We start from the raw sequence: 18,544 nt of genomic DNA, 5'->3' as shown, positions 1-18,544 counted from the left end.
GGACAGAGGCGCCAGCGAGGCACACCCTCATCCTAAATGTTGTCCATTTGGGTTTTTTGTGTGGATTTTTTTTTTTTTTGAGACTACGTCACCCAGGTTGGTTTCTGCTTTGTGATCCTCCCGATGCTGTCTCCTGAGTGCTGGGATTGCAGATGTGTGCCATTCCTCCTCGATTGATTTTATTTTTAATTGGTCAAAAGGCAGAGAACTGTGCACCTGAGTGCAGGTACCCACAGAGGCCAGAAGAGGGCACTGGGTGTCCTGGAACTGGAGTAATAGGTGTTGGTGAGCTGTTCTGTGCAAGTTCTCTGTGAGAAGGAAACAGGCCCCACCCCCACCCCGAGACAGAGTTTCTCGGTATAGCCGTGGCTGTCCTGGAACTCACTCTGTAGACCAGGCTGGCCTTGGCCGGAAACAGGCTTTTAACTGTTGCAGTTTTATGCTCCCCCCCCCCCCTTCGCTCCGGAAATACCAGCCTCCCCTCCCCCTGCTTCCCTTAAATCCTCGGTTAAAAAACACTGACAGTTTTCTAATTACAACTGGCCTTCTTGGCACAAATGCCAAGGCCCTATCCTCCAGGCCCTATCCTTCCGGCTGTCATGGTCCAGACCTGCCTGCCTTCCCCGACTCCTGCCATCCCACTCCTGGCTGGAGGTGGCTGGCTTTCATCGTGTTACTGCACTGTACTCCAGCTAAGCCGTAAGCTCCTAGGAAAGGGGGACTGTGTGCGCGCTTCTTAGGATACGCAGGTCCCCTGGCTAGCTCTGAACTTCTGCAGCCAATGCATGTGAACACTGGAATGTCCCACCCTGACACCGCAGTGGCTGCCTCCCTATCATCTGATTTGATGTCCTGCCTTGATTTCTTGGGCCCACAGGGTCGTAGATGGCATTGAAGATGGCTGCGGCTCTGACCAGCACAAGTTCTCTTTCAGAGTGGGTCAGTCTGGCCCAGAATGTAGCAGCAGCCCCTCCCCAGGACCAGGTATTGGATGTGGGGACAGAGAATGCTGATGGGCACCCCGTTTGCCTCATAGACCTCAAGTGGTGTGGTATCTGAGTCGGGCATTAAGAGGAACTGTGGGGCAGTCTGCCTGGAAGCCCCCCAGGCTGCCGGTGATGCTAGCCTGGAGGTTTGGGTAACTGCCCAGCCAACTCTCCAACAACGTAAGCTCAGCACCTTGGTCCTGATTCCGGACTATAGAATGGGTTGTTGCGCATGTTAAGTGAGAATGTACCTGACACTCTTGGCACGTGTCTGCCTTACTGGGAGACAGAGGGCTGGAAAGACTGAGTTGAACCTGGCACTGGGTGAGACTGGCAGCCTGGAAATAGCACATAAGCTAGGACAGGTTGAGGGACAGATGCAAAGAGCAGCTTGCGGCTAGACGGTGGTGTTCGCCTGTAATCCCAGCGCTAGGGAGGTGGAGGCAGACAGCGTGGGGCTCAATAGCCTTGACTGCTCAGCAGACTTGAGGGAGCATCATGTGTTATGAGACTACCTCATCCTGCCCCACGACAGGACAGCTTCCTGCAGGGAGGGCAGTAGACCTTGTTACTCAGGGGTGCTGGGAGGGTTCTCAAGCTGACAATTTAGGCAAAATTTAACAACTTGACTAAGCCCAGAAAGGAGCAGGTGAGCCAGATGGGTGCCGAGAGGCCAGGCCTGGACCTTAACAGCCGTTTAGAAGCTCTGGTTAATAATCCCATCCTTTCCACAGAGAGCGGCCTGCTCACCGTCCCCTTGGGGCCCAGTGAAACAAGAAACACAGACACACTGGACAAGCTACGGCAGGCGGTGGGTGGATGAGGTGGGAGCAGGGAGGGATGAGCCGGCCTGGCTGAGGCGGGTGGCCCACTGACCTGGTGACCTCTTACCCCCACACCCAAGGTGATGGAGCTGTCTGAACAGGTGCTGCAGATGCGGGAGGGCCTGCAGTCACTTCGCCAGGCTGTGCAGCTCATCCTGGTACCCCAAGGGGAGGGCCAGCGTGCCCAGGGGTCAGGAGAGGAGCCATGCCCAGCCACTGCCTCTGGGCTCCTACAACCCCTGCGAGTGGACACTGGGGCATCAGCCTACTGCCTACAGCCCCCAGCAGGTTCAGTCTTGACTGGGACCTGGCCTCACCCCCGTCCAGGGCACCCCCCTCCCCTCATGGCGCCCTGGCCCTGGGGCCCCCCAGCATCTCAGAGCTCCCCTTGGCCTCGAGCCACAGCTTTATGGACCTCCACCTCAGATTCGGAGCCCCCCGGCTCTGGAGATCTCTGCTCTGAGCCCAGCACACCAGCCTCACCCCCTCCTACTGAGGAAGGGGCCAGGACTGGGACCCCAGCACCTGTGAGCCAGGCTGAGGCCACCAGTACTGGAGAGCCCCCTCCAGGGTCAGGGGGCCGAGCCTTGCCCTGGGATCCCCACAGCCTAGAGATGGTGCTCATTGGCTGCCACGGCCCTGGCACAGTCCAGTGGACCCAGGAAGAAGGCACAGGGGTCTGACTACCGGCGAAGATGAGGACTACAAGCTCCTGCCGCCTGCTGCTCCACCCAGCCTCACGGGGCTGCCGCCAGCTCAGGGCAGGCGCCTGAGGAAGGAGGAGGGTGAGCTGGAGCCTCAGGCAAGCCCCAGGCTAGGGACCCACCAGTTCTGCTCCACTGCCCTGCTTGTCCACCCTCTGCCAGATGGGGGCCGGGGCCTGAGGACGAGGAGGGTCCTACCCGTCCTTGCATGTGCCCGTCTCCACTGTCCTCATGTTTTTTATATTAAAAAACATAAAAAAAAATAAAGAAACTACTTTGGAACTCAGTACTTTTTATTTACAAAAACAAAAACAAAACAGGAGTCTAAAGCTGATCCACTGGAGACACAGGAGTGACGTGGCAATGGTGGGGGCTCTGGCTCTGGGGAGGCTCAGGGGTCCCAGCCTCTCCTGGCTTCCCCATGGTGACCCCACCTTGCCTCAAAGGCTCAATCAATGGGCCAGCAGTCGGGCCTCCACTACCCACTCTGGGTACAAGGGTTTTCCAGGAGCCTGAGTTCCCAGCTCAAGGGAGCTGGAATGACAGGGGAAACTGAGGCCAGAGAAAGCCCTGGTTTCTGCTGCCCGCCTCACTGTGGTGTGATCTTGGCAGCCTCAGCCCGGATGAGGGCAATGAGGTCCTGGTTGATGAGGAAGACGAATCGCAGGCTGGCGATCTGGGCGGAGAGAAAGATGGCTGAGTCTAGAGGAGGACAGCCACATCCGTGGACCGTTTGTCAGGCACCAGGTGAGACACCCTCCTCCAGCCCCGGCTCACCTCCACCACAGAGTTGTTGCTAAGGCGCCACTTGGAGCCACACAGCACAGGCCGCCCATCAATATAGATGGGCCGCCGGCCCTCGTTGGCAATGAAGAAGTCACCATTGTTTTTCAGCTTGATGACACCTGTAGAGGCAGAAAGGAAAAGAAATGACAAGGCGGAGACAAACAGGAGAGAGCCAAGTGTCCCTCTGCTTCCTGGGTATGAAGACATGCAGGCGCTTGCGGCCCCAAGGTAGAGATCTCGAAGCACCAACTCCTTTGCCTTCCTAAGTCATAAGGCATCACGGCTTAGGGCTAGAAAAGCCAGTGAGAGGCTCAGAGGATATCCCCACCTGTTCCCTGTAGAATGGCAGGGCAGGCATACCTTGCTTTCGGGAGATCTTCCAGGCTGGACCTTCTAGAGACAAGTCCACGTCAATCTGGTTGTCCTTGGTTGCTCTGCCCAGGGTTATCTGGGAAAATGGTGGAGGTGAGGGCTGGGTCAAGGAATGAGAACAAGAAGGCCCGCACAGGCCAGGGAAAGACAAGAAATCAAGGACCAGGCAGAAAAAGGGACGAGAGAGAGAGGGTGCAAAGGCAGGACGAGGACAGTAACAGTCTGTCTCACCTCACGAGAGCGCATCAGGTACCGCACCATGCGGCCCCGCAACACGGCCAGGGTCTGGTTGTCGAAGTCTGGAGAGCTCATGCCTGAGAGAAGGGCAGGGTCAGCAAAGTAGGGGAGCCTACTACATACGGGGACGGGAGGACGGGGTGGACTAGTCACCAGCGTGCACAAAGTGGGGGAGCCTACTACATAAGGGGACGGGAGGACAGGGTGGACCTAGTCACCAGCGTGCACAAAGTTGGGGAGCCTACTACATACGGGGACGGGAGGACAGGGTGGACTAGTCACCAGCGTGCACAAAGTTGGGGAGCCTACTACATACGGGGACGGGAGGACGGGGTGGACCTAGTCACCAGCGTGCACAAAGTAGGGGAGCCTACTACATACGGGGACGGGAGGACGGGGTGGACTAGTCACCAGCGAGCACAGATAAGCCAGGGAGGGCTTAATGGACAATGGTGCCAGGGAGCACTCAGTCCCCTAGACAGGCCAGAGAAGGGCTCTGTCCCCTAGCCGCCTCACCTGTGATGCTGTCCACTAGCACCTGCCACTTGTGCAGTTCCTGCTCCAGCTGCCGGATCTCTCGTTTCTGGCGCCGGTCAGCCACTGTCAGCTCTGAGGTGAAGTGAAATGGAGAGAAGAGACTCTGATGCTACCAGCACTTTGAACTGGTCCCCTCTGTCCCAGTAAGAGCTTCTGTTCCCACACTGTCCCCAGCAGGGCAGACTTACCATGTTCCAGGACTTCATCTCGCATGTCCCTGAGTATTAAAAAGGACTTGTCACTCTCAGGCCCCTGCTACCTGGCCCGCCAAAGCACCCCAGGCTTCTTAGCCAAGGGGTTCAGAGAGCTGCTCAAGCCTTGGCCCAGCCCTGGGACTGAGGCGGGGAGAACGGGAAGGCAGTGAGCTGAAGCGGCCCCCACAGGAGAGGGTGCAGCAGGTGGCTAAGCCCAGCAGCTGCAACTGAAGCTGTTGCCGGGCAGCCTGTGTGCCTGACAAAGCGGAGTCAACCCTCTCCAGGAACTCACTTGAGCTTACTGTCGTCAATCAGGTCCTCTGCATCTGAGAAGTTTAGCACTTGGTCCCCCTTAGGCAGTGGCTGCACTGAATAGACAACAAAGGCGCGTAAACGTGGAGGCTCCCACTCCCGCCCCAGCTGCCAACAGCCAGGGGAGCCGAGCAGCCAAGGCACAAGAGCACAGCCCTGCCGGAGCCGGAGCCACAGAGGGATCACAGTCCCAAGCAGGTGACACTCTTGACTTCACACAATGTGTCCGGCCACTTAACTTGGGACACAGGCAGTTCTAGACAAGGAGACTGTGGCTGACCTACATGGCTTCTGCTGCACAGCAGGCCCACTTGTCAAGTCTCCAAGTAAGCAGGGGAGGGCTGCTCAGTCCCTTGTACATGTGAGGAAGGTAACGGAGGCAGATGAAACACTGACCCCAGTGAGGGCACAGCCAGGACCAAACTGCTCCCAGCCCTTGGCCAACCACTGGAGGGCACTGCCTGAGAGCTGCTTCCATCTGTGGAGAACGGCCTCCTGATGGGCCATGCAATTAGCTTTATTGTTTTCAAAGGATGAAACGGAGCAGGATAATTAATATCTGAACCCATCAAGTATGTTGTTTTGTGAAAGTTTTCAACTGTTTCTGGCTAGACTGGAAGAGAATGGGGTGTCCAGATTGTAAGAACTTGGGTGCCCAGCCAGCAGCGCCCCCTGCATTGCTGCTCTGCAGGGCAGCCAGCAGCTCCAGCTGAGGGTGGGGAGAAGAGTGCACAGGTGGCCCAGCAGTGCCCTGTGAGACTGTGGACAGAGGAGTGGGCCGTCCACTGCCACCAAGCCACCTTCCACCAGGTTTGCTTAAAAAATCCAGGTCTAAATGTGTACCTAACCTGCTAGCTAGGCCAAAAGAATGCCTGGTCCTGGGGACACCCAACTCTAACAACAAACAAGAAACCAAATCCCCACACTGGGAGATATATATGGCTTTCGGTGAATAGAACAATTTCCAAAATCATGACAAAAGAAGCAGGATCTGGTGGCGCAAACCTATAGTTCCAGTTCTTGGGAGATGGATGCAGGAGGTCAGCCTGGGCTGTAGAAAACCAAGACTCAAAAATCAAACAAAACAAAGCCAACCCCCCCCCCAAAACAATAACAAAAAGGGAACAAGCTGGCTTTAAAACAATAAAAATAAATGCTGCCTACCAACTGTCCCGAGGATTACGCGACGGGCAAGGCAGCCAGCCCCTGGAGCACTAACACCAGCGTACACACTTCCTCCAACCCTGCTGAGACCATCTTTCCGAGCCTGAGCTGCAGGAGCACGCTAGACAAGGGAGCCAGGCAACGGAGGGCGTTGCTTCCAGAGCAGCGGGAAGAGCTGCGGTGTGGTGCACAGTGGTGTGGTGCAGTGCAGCAGGCAGTGGACTCTGGCAAGAACCAGAAGCCGGGTCGCCAACCCCCCGCAGGCCTCCTGCAGTCCTGCCAGGTGGCTTCCCTAGCTCGGTGGTGAGACAGGTGGCAGAGGGCATCCCAGCCCCTAGGGAGGAGGATGGACAGGGCCTAGCTATGAAGTCCTGCTGGGCTTCAGGGGTGAACCACCTGACCGCAGACTCCCTGGTCCATGGGCAAAGCAATGGAAGGAGGATACAGGATGGAGCCAGGGACAGCCAGGATGAGAATTAGGGGAGCAGTGACCAGACACCACATGCCCAGTTTGCTCCAGTTTTCACACTACCCATAAATAATATACTAATGTACTGTTCAAGTAATGGCCAAATATGTCAAGAAGTAAAACAAATGAAAACAAGAAGTAGTAATGCTGCTATCTGACTCCTGACTCAGGATCCCAGGCAAGCTGGTCCCCTTTCCATGATGCCAAAGGTCCTGCCAGCTCTTCCAGGAAGCACGTTTTGTCACTGCTGTTTGGCAAACGGAGGTGAACAGGACATGGGCTGCTGAGAACTCTGACAGGACACTGGCAGGCAGCTGTACTCGCAGCACTTGGACTTGTTCTCGCACCTGACACCTGACTGCTCGCTGCAGCCCCCGGGCCATCTGTTACCTGTCTGATCCTCGAGTAGGTAATACTGTTTCATGAGCTGCCAGTGGGCCTGCAGAGCCTTGGCCGTGCGAGCCAGGTAGAAGGCATCGGGGTGTCTATGCAGCAAGTCCTGGAAGGTTTCCAAGGTGGGCTGGCTGGTCTGGAGATCAGAAATACTCTCTGTATGCCTGGGCTTTCTCATTCCTGCCCCTTCCCTGTCCCTAAGCCCTCCCAAGGAACTGGAAAACCAGTCACCAGGGGAGCCAGGCATCACCAAGGACCCTGCAGATGTGTGCGTCTGCAGTGTGTGTGCACTCCCTGTACTGAGGTCCCCCATCCGCCCACCGTACCCGCCCATGCAAATGTGTGTGTCTGTAGGCATGTGTGCACTCCCTGCACTGGGGTCCCCCATCAGCCCCCTGTACCCGCCCACTTACTGATCCTACTTTGCTCAGTAGCTGCTCCTCAGCCTTGCTGAACAGGGCCTTGCTCTGAATGGCCGCAATGGCTTCTGGGTGTAACTGCCTCATGGCCTGGCAAGCCAGCCTGCACATGGGAAGAGGGAAAGTCAGGGCAAAACTGAAAAGGAGGAGAAAAGTAATCTGGGGTTCTTACTGCCTCCAAACCTATGAGCCTTTGGAATGTAGAGATTCTGAGTCTACAGGTCTGTGGGAGAAAGAACCTGGCCCTAATACAGCACCAGGGCATGGTCCCTGAGGGAGCTCGGAACTAGGAACCATGCTGACTCCAGCCAAGGTTCAAGGCCAGTCTGGTCTACAGAGAAAGCGCTACATCAGCCAGCTACAGAGACCCCAGCTCAAAACAAGCAAACACAAGGCCACTTCCAAGACCGCCTGGGATAAGCCACAGCTCTCTTTCTAGCCCTTCCTCGTTAGCCGCCGCCCACTGCCTCCTTTCTCCAGGCTGAGGTTAAGCCATTTTCTGGTTTCTCTGGCGATGGCTACAGCTTGAGTAGGTGGCAGGGCTGTGGAGGAGGAGAGGATTGGTGTTGGGATTCAAACACACTTGGAGGACACAGAGTTAAGTGACTGAGGAGGAGCATGGTACGCATGTGCAGGAGCTCATTTGAAACTCTGCTAACACTAGAAGGGTCTTGAGGCTTTTATTTCAGTGTCCGTCTCTGTCTTCTCTCATTTGTTTTAGAGACACCATTTCTCTATGTAGTCCCGGCTGTCCTAGAAATTACTCTGTAGACCAGGCTAGCCTCCAACTCAGACAGCAAACTGCCTCTGCCTCTGCCTCCTGAGTACTGGGAGGTCAGTTCCCTCTTTGTATAAGAACAGTGGGTGGCCAGTGGGGACAAGTTCAGAGGTGACCCAAGGCACACACTGGTGGAACGGAGGCTCCTGGCATCTGCGGGCATTTCTCTCCTATGCCAGGACGCTTCTGACCTCTGCAGGACTAGAAGTTAGAGAAAGGGGTGCTCCAACAGGCCCCCAGGGAGCCCCGGAGCCTACAAGGCCCCAGGGTCCTGTCTCCCAAGACCCTCCTTTGGAACCTGGTGGAATCTGGCCCTCCTATACCTAGTTCCAAATTTGGGGGCCCAGGCCTCCCTCTCCTGAAGCCAGCCCACTCACTTGGAGATGACGGGGTCGTAGAGCAGGGCGTACCAGCGCTCCTGAACTTCCCGAAGGGTGAAGCGGCAGCTGAACTTCACACCCAGGTGGACAGATGTCAGGTCATTAGTCTGCAAGACCGCAGACTGGTTTGCTCCAGCCCCAGCACTGGGACGAATCCCTCCCTTAGAAGCCATAGCTAGGGTCCTGCTAAGCTAGTCTGGGGATAGGAAATTAGCGGGTGGCGGGGCGGGGGGATCCCCAGCCCCATGGCGGGCACCTGCAGCACAGCGTTGATGAGCAGGAGGTCATCTGCAGGCTTCCACCGGCCCAGGTCCTTGGTCACCTGCAGTGGCTGCTTGCTTTTCTTCACTCGCTTGGTAAGCCCGGGGGTTGGGGCGGGGCTGGGTGGGACAGGAGCGCTGGGAGCCTTGGATACCTGGGTACAGGACGGGACCACAAGGAACTCAAAGCTGGTATCAAGAAAGCTGGGGCTTCAGAGCTCCTGCTTCACATACTGTGACAGCTGCAGGCTCCTACAACACCAGGGAGCCAAGCGAGAGCTGAGCTGTCTAATACCCGCCCCCACCAAAGTACTTCTGCATCATTCTTGACCAGATGGGGTCTTCTCTCTGCTTGTGGTACCCTCAACCCCAGAAGGGAGGGTGGGTGGGGAGCATACCAGGAAACTACTCTTGCTGCTGCTCTGTCTAGGGCCAGAGCAATGCCACCTGGGGGTTATTTTTACACCCTGCAATGCTGGGAACAAGCTGTCTGCTCCCAGAATAGATACGCGCTCCCTGCCTCCCACACCGAATGCGATACAGGATGCACTGGCAAGCAAGGGATGCAGCAAGGAAGGGAGCAGGGAGACAGGAGGGAGGGTCGAGAACGAGGCTGGCCAGCCGCCCAGCACCTTACCTTCTTCTTCTCGCTAGAGGACGGCTCGCTCCCTGAGCAGCGGCCCGACTCCACGCCACCGGCCCCCTTCACCCGGGTAGAAGATTTGGCCAGGCTGCTCTCCACCAGTTCATCGTCGAATTTCTTCCTCTTGATGAACCTGAGGAAGGCCCTGCACTGTTAACTCCCGGCGCCACGCCCGGCTTCCACAGAGCAGGCTCCCCTTGAGAACTAATCGCCTCCACTTTCCAGCAGTGCCTGGCTCAGCGGACGTGGAAAGGCCAAGTGCTAGTCCTCTGAGGTGACAGGCGACTTCTCAACACAGACTGCAAACCTTGCGCCTGTCCTCAATGGCATCCCACAGGCCAGCAGGGAAAGGGAAGGAAGAGCTCAAGGCTCTGTGTGGACCCAAGGCAGGCTCAGAAGAGCTTCAAACAGAGCTAAGGCAGGCGTGCCTAGGCCTGAGCCTTCCCTCCTGAGCCTTCCCTCCCAGCCCTCTGAGCCCAGCCTACCTGGAGGAGCTCCTCCGTTTAGGGACAGTGCCCAGGGCCTGAGAGGAGGCTCGCTTCTGTCCTGCTAGTGACTCCTCATCCTCTGAGCGGCTGGCAGTGCCTGACGCCATCAGGGATGAATCTAGCAGCCCTTGAGAATCTAGAAAAGAGAAAGGGCGACCTCAGGATTCCCAGTGCCCTCCGTGCCCGGACCCTTGTTTCAGCCCCTCAGCCCTTGCCCGGCCTCCCTGAGGCTTCAGGTCTTTGAGGCGGGCATTCCTTGGCCATCCAGATCCCATCTGGGCCCAGACATGGCCCAGACCTTCTGCACTGGGCAGTTCTCCCGGTGCCACAGGTCATGGAGTGCAGCACCAGGTGCTCAGGTCAGACTGACGGGGCTGACACAATGGGCCCTGAACAGAACCGCTCCCTCTGCCATCAAAATGAAGCGTGCCCACAGCAGCAGCTCCACAGCAAGTCAGTCAGTGTGGCCCTGCCGAGAGGTACATGAGTGGTGCTGGCTCAGGGGGCGGTGGCAATGCCGGACCGAGGTGGAATCAGCGGCTGCTTTGAGCCTGCGAGCCTGGGGAACTGGGGAACCGGTCGGCCTCATACTACCTTTGTCCATCCTCTCACAGTCCCAAAGCCTCCGGCTCCAAACCACAGGGCTAGGAGGAGGGGTCCCACAGGCTCATCCAAGGGCTCTGACCAAGTGAGCTTGGATGCTGAGAAGAGAGTCTGCAAAGGAGAGATAAGGCTCCCTCAGGCTCAGGTTTCCAACAGGCCAAACCTACTTACCAACTCCTCATACTCGATGGTGCACCCCGTCTAAGGTGGGAGGACATAGGGAGTTCGAAGAGGCAAAAAGCTCGACTCTCAGTTGCACCCAATGATCAGTCACTACAGTCACTATTGCCTGGTCGGATGGCTCCTACCATTTTTTTTTTTTTTTTTGGTTTTTTGGATTTGCTTTTTTTTTGAGGCAGGGTTTCTCTGTGTAGCCCTGGCTGTCCTGGAACTCACTCTGTAGACCAGGCTGGCCTTGAACTTAGAAATCCACCTGCCTCTGCCTCCCAGAGTGCTGGGATTACAGGCGTGTGCCACCGCCGCCAGGCAGGCTCCTACCTTTAATCCCAGTATGTGGAGGCGGAGGCAGGAGGCAGGGGTATCTCTGTTGATTTTAAGGCCAGCCTTGTCTACAGAGCAAGCCAGGGCTATATAGTGAGTTCCTTCTCCAAACAATAAAAACAAAAGATATAAATAGCTATGTGAAAGTCACTGAGACCTTGAACATATGATAAAAGATGTAGAAAAAGACATTTTAGGCTCAGAGATCTCTCTTAATTTTTACCAGTGAGCCCTAAATTTTGTTTTGTTTTTTTGTTTTTTTTGAGACAGGGTTTCTCTGTATAGCCCTGGCTGTCCTGGAACTCACTCTGTAGACCAGGCTGGCCTTGAACTTAGAAATCCACCTGCCTCTGCCTCCCAAGTGCTGGGATTAAAGGCATGCACCACCACTGTCAGCCAGTGAACCCTAAATTGCGCATTTGGAATGTTAACTAGAAAGAGTCAAGGAATTCTTGGCTCATTTCCCCCCTTCATCTACCCACTCCAATCAGCAGCACCAACCGTCTCCCAGGCCACAGCCAGGGGAAGGTAGACAGAATTCCAGTGTCTCACTACCCTTTTGCTTTCCCTTCCATTTGCAGGGGTTTTTGTTTGTTTCTTTGTTTTTTGGTTTTTTGAAACAGGGTTTCTCTGTGTAGCCCTGGCTGTCCTGGAACTCACTCTGTAGACCAGGCTGGCCTCGAACTCAGAAATCCACCTGCCTCTGCCTCCCAGAGTGCTGGGATTACAGGCCTGCGCCACCACCGCTCGGCCCATTTGCAGCTTCTAAGTGGGTGATTCCTTCTGACGATTAAAAAGTGGTTTGGGAACTGTGTGAATACCCACCGCTTTGGTATCCCCGCTTCTAACCCACGAAAACCTAGGTACAGGATTTCCAGGGCTGTGAGCAGGCACGGGCCCCTCCTGACTCGGGTGTCTCTCAGAGCAAAGTTCTGGTTCTGCCCGAAAGGATGCTCCGCACCTGGCTCCGTAGGTTACGGCTGGGAAAACGTGGGTACCACAGAAGAGGGTGAAGGTGCCCAGTGCCACGAGCAACTAAGGCAAAGTTTTTGCCCTCCTCCTCGTCCCTCCGTCCCTCCTCCCGCCAGAGCACACCCAAAGTGAGGGATCAGTCCTGGTCTGTTTCAGGGACTCTGGGGAGGAGTGGTAATTTAGTCAGCTCTTCAACTCCTACTACTGCACCGATCTCCCGATCTGGCTTTGAGGCCCACAGGCCGGTTGTAGCGAACCAGGACCAACTCCTAGACAATTTTCATCCCACCTCAAGCATGCCACCTTTGCGCATGCGTAACGCCGCAGGCCAGGGTCTAGCCCGATCGGATATACGCATGCGCAGATTTTTCAGGGCGATACCGGGGCGGGGCCCCAAATCTTGTTTGGGGGGGTTATGCCCCGCGGCACATTAGGAAACTCCACTTCACCCCCAGGTCTACTCAGAACACTAGGAGACGAATCGCGGGGTCTCACCATTCCTAGGCTGCCAGCTCCAACAATTTCTCCGCGGCGACGGCAGGAGCCGCAGGGCCAAAGCCGGCTTCCGTGAGACACATCTACTTCCGGGTTGCGAACGAAGGGTTGGACGATCTTTTCCGGTTCGTCCTGGACGCGTAAGTGAAAGGGGCGTGGCTGTGCGCCCTAGTGGAAACCATTTTGCGGGGAGCCGGATATGCAACTTTCCGGGTTGGCAGAAACGCTTAGGGAGGCACTAGGCAGTGGTTAATTATAGGAACCGCGGAGGTTTCCCGGTTGGAAAATTCAGCGGGAGGGCGGGGCTTGTGGCGAGACAGCCCGGGCAACGCTGGGAGGGGCGGGGCCGCCGTACGAATTTGAGTTTCGTAATTAGCACTAAGCTTGGGTCTCCCAGGACCAGATCTTGTTTTATCTGCCAGTGTTTTTAGATAAGGTATTCCGTCAGTCCCTTTGCGAAGCAAACGACTGAAGAAAATGTTGGAGAACTTGCTCTAACTGGGGGCATGCGGCGTACAGTACGATCCCGAAGACTTGCGTCGACGGAGACGCTGGACGGTGGCCGCGTTCCCTAGGAAACACTACGCGAGAAGTAGCGGCGCCAGTCGGTTACGTCAGATGGACTCCATCTAGACTGCTGGGGGCAGTCTTGGGTAGCCAGGAAACCAACCCAATCCTTTTCGAGGACAGAGTTCCCCGAGGGAACTGTTTTGGAAGAAAGAGGTAGTTCCTGGGGAACAGGAAACGTCCGGATTTAGGGGCTGTGAGAGATGCCTGGGAAAGCTAGGGAGACCGGACTCTAGTAGTTGTTTGTTTCATGCCTTCTGTAAAGGGCACAAAAGTGTAGCAGCTCTGGCTGGAGTAGCGTTTGCCTAGCGTCTCTAACATCCTGAGTTTAAGTGTCAAATGGATGGCCGGGGCAGTGGTGGCGCACGCGCTTAATCCCAGCACTTGGGAGGCAGAGGCAGGTGGATTTCTGAGTTCGAGGCCAGCCTGGTCTACAGAGTGAGTTCCAGGACAACCAGGGTTACACAGAGTAACCCTGTCTCAGAGAAACAAACAAACAAACAAAAAACACGAAAGTTGTGAGATGAAATAGACCCTTTCCTTCCCAAGTTGCAGTGTTTTGATTTCAGCAATTAAGGGACACAGCAAACTAGGACACAGTCTGGTGGGCTGTGCTATAAATATAGTGTGGTTTAGTATCTGTCCTAGATGAGAATTTATCGGGCACTCTTCTCTAAAGAGGTAATTTTTTTTAAGTAGGAATAAAATACTTGGTGCGTGCCAGGTAGCTCTGTACCAGCAGCCCTAACATGGGATCAGTTTAGTTTGGTAAAGAGCTGGATTAGTATGGCTCAGTGTTTGTTAGATGTTTTTCTCCTGACAAAGGCAACTTAAGGAAGAAAGGGGTTATTTTAGGTCACAGGGGTTTTGGGGGTTCTAGGGGGTACAAACATCATGGCAGGAAAGACTTGATGGCAGGAGTGTGGGGTGATTTCTCGAGTGTGTCCAGAGCTTGGAAGTGCAGAGAGTGAAGAATTGGTGTTCTGCTTGCTCTCTCGTTCCTGCTCATCTATAGCCCTAGTCCAGGGTCACTGGAAATTAGGGTGTGTCTTACCTTCTCTGTTAAGCCTCTAGAGACAGCTTCACGGATACACATGGAGTTTTGTCTTGTCACAAACCCACCCTGACACCAGGAGTATCACCTTTATGGTCTCCATTAGCTGGTGGTAACACTGGAGTGCTATCAAAGATGTCACCGTTCTTTTTTAGTTTGGTTGGTTTGGGTTTTTGAGGCAGAGTTCCTCAAATGATGTCTTGGCTGCCCTGTAACTTGTTATGTAGGCCCTGAACTCACATAGATCCATTTCCCTCTTCCTCCCAAATGTAAGGATTAATGCCACCACATCCAGCTATTAGGCTTTAGAGACAGGGTCTCATGTAGTCAAGGCTGGTCTCCAACTCAAGGTATCAAGAGTGACCTTGAACTTCTCATCCTCCTGCTTCCACCTCCCTGGGGCTAGCATCATAGCCATGTGCCATCATCCCTGGTTTTGTATGGTGCTTTTCAGACAACCCCATGGCTTTGTGCATGCTGTATAAACACTGAGCTATATCCAACCCTGAAACATCACTTTTAAATCACAGCGTTCCCAAAGTCTCGGGTTAATTCTTTAGACTGGATGTGAGATTTCTTACTGAACATGATGCACTGGCATATAGGAGAGCAGAGTGGAAGCTCTCAGGACTACAGAGTCTGCCACTTTTCCCGGTACTATAACTGGGGATATATGTGCTCATAGCCATCAGGCATGAACTGGTTCTCAGTTACCATGTCTTTCATCCACATTAAACTTGGTAAAGCCCCACTTCTTTGAGGTGTGGCTCTTCTAGAGGCCAGGGAACTTGAGCTTAATCTCTTTGCAAGGCCTTAGCCGTGTTCCTCGTTGTGAAACTTGATGTGGATGGACGTGATGGCCTGGCCTCAGTGGATCCTGGCCGTTGTATCCTGGAGCTTCCCAAAAGCATCTTGCACTCATGCTTGTCTGAAGCCTGGGGTGGGGATAGTACTGAGATCAGAGACAGAAATCGCCCCTAGAAAATTGCCTCCAAGATCCCTTAGGGAACCCATATAGGTAGCAGGTTGAATGTGCTACCCAGCAGGCTGCTGTATGTAGCCATTACACACAGGCCTCCATGAAGAAGGGGGCCTGGCCAGCTCAGCTGGCTGCAGTCATGTTCATTTCTTTTTCTTTGTTTCTTTTGTTTATTTGCTTTTGGAAACAGGGTCTCTCCATGGCCCTGCTGTTCTAGATCTAGAACTCACTTGGTAGACAAGGCTAGCACTGAAGAGTGCTGGGATCAAAGGTGAGCACCACATGCCTGTCTTCATTTTCTTTTCTTTTCTTTCTTTCTTTCTTTCTTTCTTTCTTTCTTTCTTTCTTTCTTTCTTTCTTTCTTTCTTTCTTTCTTTCTTTCTTTCTTTTTTTTGGGGGTTTTTCGAGACAGGGTTTCTCTGTGTAGCCCTGGCTGTCCTAGAACTCACTCTGTAGACCAGGCTGGCCTCGAACTCAGAAATCTGCCTGCTTCTGCCTCCCAAGTGCTGGGATTACAGGCGTGCACCACCACCGCCCAGCCTGTCTTCATTTCTTAATGCAAAAGGCGGTCATTTCATCTTAAAAGACCCGTGGGGCAGTGGTGGCGCATGCCATTAATCCCAGCACTTGGGAGGCAGAAGCAGGTGGATTTCTGAGTTCGAGGCCAGCCTGGTCTACAGAGTGAGTTCCAGGACAGCCAGGGCTACACAGAGAAACCCTGTCTCGAGAGGAAAACAAACAAAAAAAAAAAAACCACAAAGTCGTTTTGGTTTGTCGAGACAGGGTTTCTCTGTGTGGCCCTGGCTGTCCTAGAATTCACTCTGTAGACAAGGCTGGCCTCAAACTTAGAGATCCAGGCGGCCTCTGCCTCTCAAGTGCTGGGATTAAAGGTGTGCACCACCACTGCCCGGTGACCCACAAAGTCTTAACACTTTCAAAAGTATTCAAAAATATAAGTGCAGAGTCTTCTCTAAGACTCAGGCAATCTCTTTACTGTGAATCTCTAAATTACAACTTACTTTCAATATACAATGGCACAGAGTAAATATTTCCTCTCCAAAATAAAGTGCAGGGCATGCAGGGAAGATGAGGCCCATGGCTGGAGACGTGACTCAGTCTGTAAAGAGTGCTGCAAAAGGCCAGGCCAAAGCAAGAGTGAAACCCAGCAAGGCCGCCACTCCATACCTGCAATCTGAACTCAAGATGGAATCTCTGGGTTCCAGCACTGCCAGCAGCCATGGCCACAGCTTGCCACCAGCAGCACGTGCAGCTTTTCCCTTGGGTCCGCTCCCTTCTCTGCCTGCAGCTCTCCTCAGCAGATGCCCCACAGCCCTAGAACCTCCAATATCCTCTGCAGTTAGGTATCACGTTGTCACCATCAGGCAATGGATTCCCAGGACCTTCATCTAGGGAACCTGACCCCGCCCTACCTTGCCTGGCCTTGAAGACTTCCTGGAACCTTGCTGTACGCTTCCGAAGTGCCTATACAACTAACACCACGTAGGTACCGCCAAGTTCCACTGTGGCTTCAAGTCTATCCCCTTTCTACTACAATTGCAGTGCCTTCTGTACACACTAGTGGCCCACCCGGAACACCTAGGGAACAGTATCTAGTCAGGTTCTGCTTTCAAACAGTGAACATTTCCAGTGGCATCCTCAATTTAGACTTTCAAGTTTGAATTTTCACAAATTGGTGGCTCAGTGGTTGGGGTATTGCCCTCGGGACACCTTTCTTATTGCCCTGCTTGCTGTAAAGCTGGGTAGATTAGTGAGCAGTGCCCATGAACACAGCCTAAATGCTGGGTTGTCATTGCCTCCACCTCAAAATCAGCCCATTACTGGTTAATTCAGCCCCAGTCAGGTTTGAAGTAGAAACTTCTTGTTCTTTGGAAAGTCAGCTATGTCAAATGATGGTTTGCTGGGGTCACACAGGTGAAAGGACGTCTTGCCAAAGTAAACCCGTGAAAGACTGTTTTCCTGAAGCAGACACAGGTGAAACGATGTTTGGATATAGCAAACACCTAAAAGGACGCTTGATGAAGGAGTATAGATATGGTCCCCCTGACAGCCGAGCGGAGCACTGAGCATTTGCCTGGTTTGTTCCACCTCGCTGTTTGCAAAAGACACACATGTGCTGGTTCGCCTTACATAGCGTTGTTGAGCTCAACTTGTGGAAACACCACCATTGAGAGAAACTCGCCCCCGAACTGCTCCTGAGGTTTCTGCAGAAGCTTGCCACCTGTGGGGCCTTGCCTCAGGCTGTTTGGCAAGTCTGGCGGTTTCTTCAGGATTGAACTACAGCTGCCTGGTGTCTGTTTGCTGAAAGCACTGGACTGTAGCTGTGTCTGCCTGCCTAGAGGACTGGCCTGCAGCTGCTGAATCATATTTGGTGTTTGCTATGGGACTGAACTGCTGCCTAAGAAGATCGAGCTCATCCCCAAGGAACTACAGCTGAACAGGTCCACTTCCCCATATCCTAATAACTTTTCCACTACCTCTGCTGGGTGGTCAGCTAGAGGAGAAGTTGAACCCTTATTAAAAGGTTGCAAAAAATTTATGCTTACACAAGTTCTCGGTGCATGAGCAGAATCCAGCCAGAGAGTAACAAGAATGGTGCTACCTGCATGCTTCCCTCGGAAATGAGCAGTGTTTACTGCCTATGATCAGGGCTCTGGTCCCCCTGACTTGCACCATGATGGCTTACAAAGGTCTGTTTAGAACATTCCAGGATTGTTCTTTGCCAAACTCTTCCGCTCCCAACCCAAAACCATTTGCAAAGGCCTAGGAGCTGTATGGCCACCTTTATCACACAGCAGTGCCCAGTCCTTAGAACCGTGTTTCTGTATTAGTTACTTTTATTGTAGTTCTCACAGAAGCAATTTATGGAAAGATTTGCTTCAGCCCAGTCTTACAGGCACATTGTATCCTGGTGGGGAAGCCATGACAGCAGCTGCTCTATGAGGCAGCTGGTCGCACTGCCCCCACAGGCAGTGAGCAGGGAGGAGATGCTGGTGCTCCCCACAGGCAGGGAGGAGAGGCTGGTGCTCCCCACAGGCAGGGAGGAGATGCTGGTGCTCCCCACAGGCAGGGAGGAGAGGCTGGTGCTCTGCACCTTTTCTTCTTTGGGAAGAAAAGTCCTTTTACTTTGGAGGCCCTTTTGGTGCACCTTTTACTTAGGGACCCCAGCTCCTAGAACAGTGCTACCCAGTTCAGGATGGGTCCTCACACCCCCCCTGCCCTGCAGTTAAACCTTTTTGGAACTGCCTTCCTAGAAATATCCAGAGGCACCAACCAGCTGCAAAGCCTTTAACCTACAATTTGTCCTGCCTGGCGGATGTGCCTGGTCAGTGGTGGCCCAGAACTTGTGGCAGTGGCTAAAATGGCTGAGCTATATAGGAATCAGGCTAGGGCAGGGAAGCCTAGCCAA

At 54.0% G+C, this 18,544-nt stretch overlaps 2 protein-coding genes, 1 long non-coding RNA gene and 1 other non-coding gene across 8 annotated transcripts in view; 2 read left to right on the top strand and 2 right to left on the bottom strand.

Annotated features, from left to right (window-relative positions):
* The window catches only part of Kcnh3 (potassium voltage-gated channel subfamily H member 3), a 19,356-nt gene extending 16,566 nt beyond the window's left edge, over positions 1–2,790 (top strand). Inside the window, exons 13-15 of the mRNA XM_052160523.1 lie at positions 878–984; positions 1,721–1,797; positions 1,891–2,790. Of these exons, the coding sequence (XP_052016483.1) occupies positions 878–984; positions 1,721–1,797; positions 1,891–2,493 (787 nt within the window). The 3' untranslated portion in view covers positions 2,494–2,790. The remainder of the gene's footprint in view (positions 1–877; positions 985–1,720; positions 1,798–1,890) is intronic.
* Positions 2,787–12,599, bottom strand: Mcrs1 (microspherule protein 1). Of its 3 annotated transcripts, none has more exons than XM_052160524.1 (15): positions 12,518–12,599; positions 10,541–10,660; positions 9,944–10,082; positions 9,453–9,591; positions 8,812–8,970; positions 8,553–8,662; positions 7,392–7,500; positions 6,976–7,114; positions 4,933–5,008; positions 4,635–4,663; positions 4,426–4,518; positions 3,904–3,986; positions 3,661–3,748; positions 3,292–3,419; positions 2,787–3,190 (listed from the first exon to the last, which is right to left on the bottom strand). In XM_052160524.1, the coding sequence occupies exons 2-15, from the start codon at positions 10,548–10,550 to the stop codon at positions 3,104–3,106; spliced, it is 1,389 nt and encodes a 462-aa protein (XP_052016484.1). In that variant the 5' UTR covers positions 10,551–10,660; positions 12,518–12,599; the 3' UTR covers positions 2,787–3,103. The 3 variants fall into 3 exon arrangements, with proteins under 3 accessions (XP_052016484.1, XP_052016485.1, XP_052016486.1); XM_052160525.1 differs by having other exon boundaries at positions 7,401–7,500; XM_052160526.1 differs by lacking the exon at positions 10,541–10,660 and having other exon boundaries at positions 12,518–12,586.
* LOC127667495 (uncharacterized) lies at positions 12,573–18,544 on the top strand. Of its 3 annotated transcripts, none has more exons than XR_007973885.1 (4): positions 12,573–12,657; positions 12,949–15,388; positions 16,185–16,617; positions 17,050–18,544. It is a non-coding gene; the product is annotated as an uncharacterized LOC127667495 (long non-coding RNA). The 3 variants fall into 3 exon arrangements; XR_007973884.1 differs by lacking the exon at positions 12,573–12,657 and having other exon boundaries at positions 12,670–13,240; positions 15,308–15,388; XR_007973883.1 differs by lacking the exon at positions 12,573–12,657 and having other exon boundaries at positions 12,671–15,388.
* LOC127668316 (small nucleolar RNA SNORA70) lies at positions 15,122–15,254 on the bottom strand. Its single transcript, XR_007974084.1, has one exon. It is a non-coding gene; the product is annotated as a small nucleolar RNA SNORA70 (small nucleolar RNA).

Source organism: Apodemus sylvaticus, chromosome 17 (genome assembly GCF_947179515.1).
Source record: "Apodemus sylvaticus chromosome 17, mApoSyl1.1, whole genome shotgun sequence".
Classification (NCBI taxonomy): Eukaryota; Metazoa; Chordata; class Mammalia; order Rodentia; family Muridae; genus Apodemus; species Apodemus sylvaticus.
Note: the sequence above shows the minus strand (reverse complement) of the source record. Positions and strands in the feature narration are given on the sequence as shown.

Coding starts and splice junctions, on each gene's coding strand:
- Mcrs1 (XM_052160524.1), bottom strand. Junction 5,009..6,975: donor CCTACTCGAGGATCAGACAG/GTAACAGATGGC, acceptor TTGTCTATTCAG/TGCAGCCACTGCCTAAGGGG. Junction 4,519..4,634: donor AGATGAAGTCCTGGAACATG/GTAAGTCTGCCC, acceptor ACTTCACCTCAG/AGCTGACAGTGGCTGACCGG.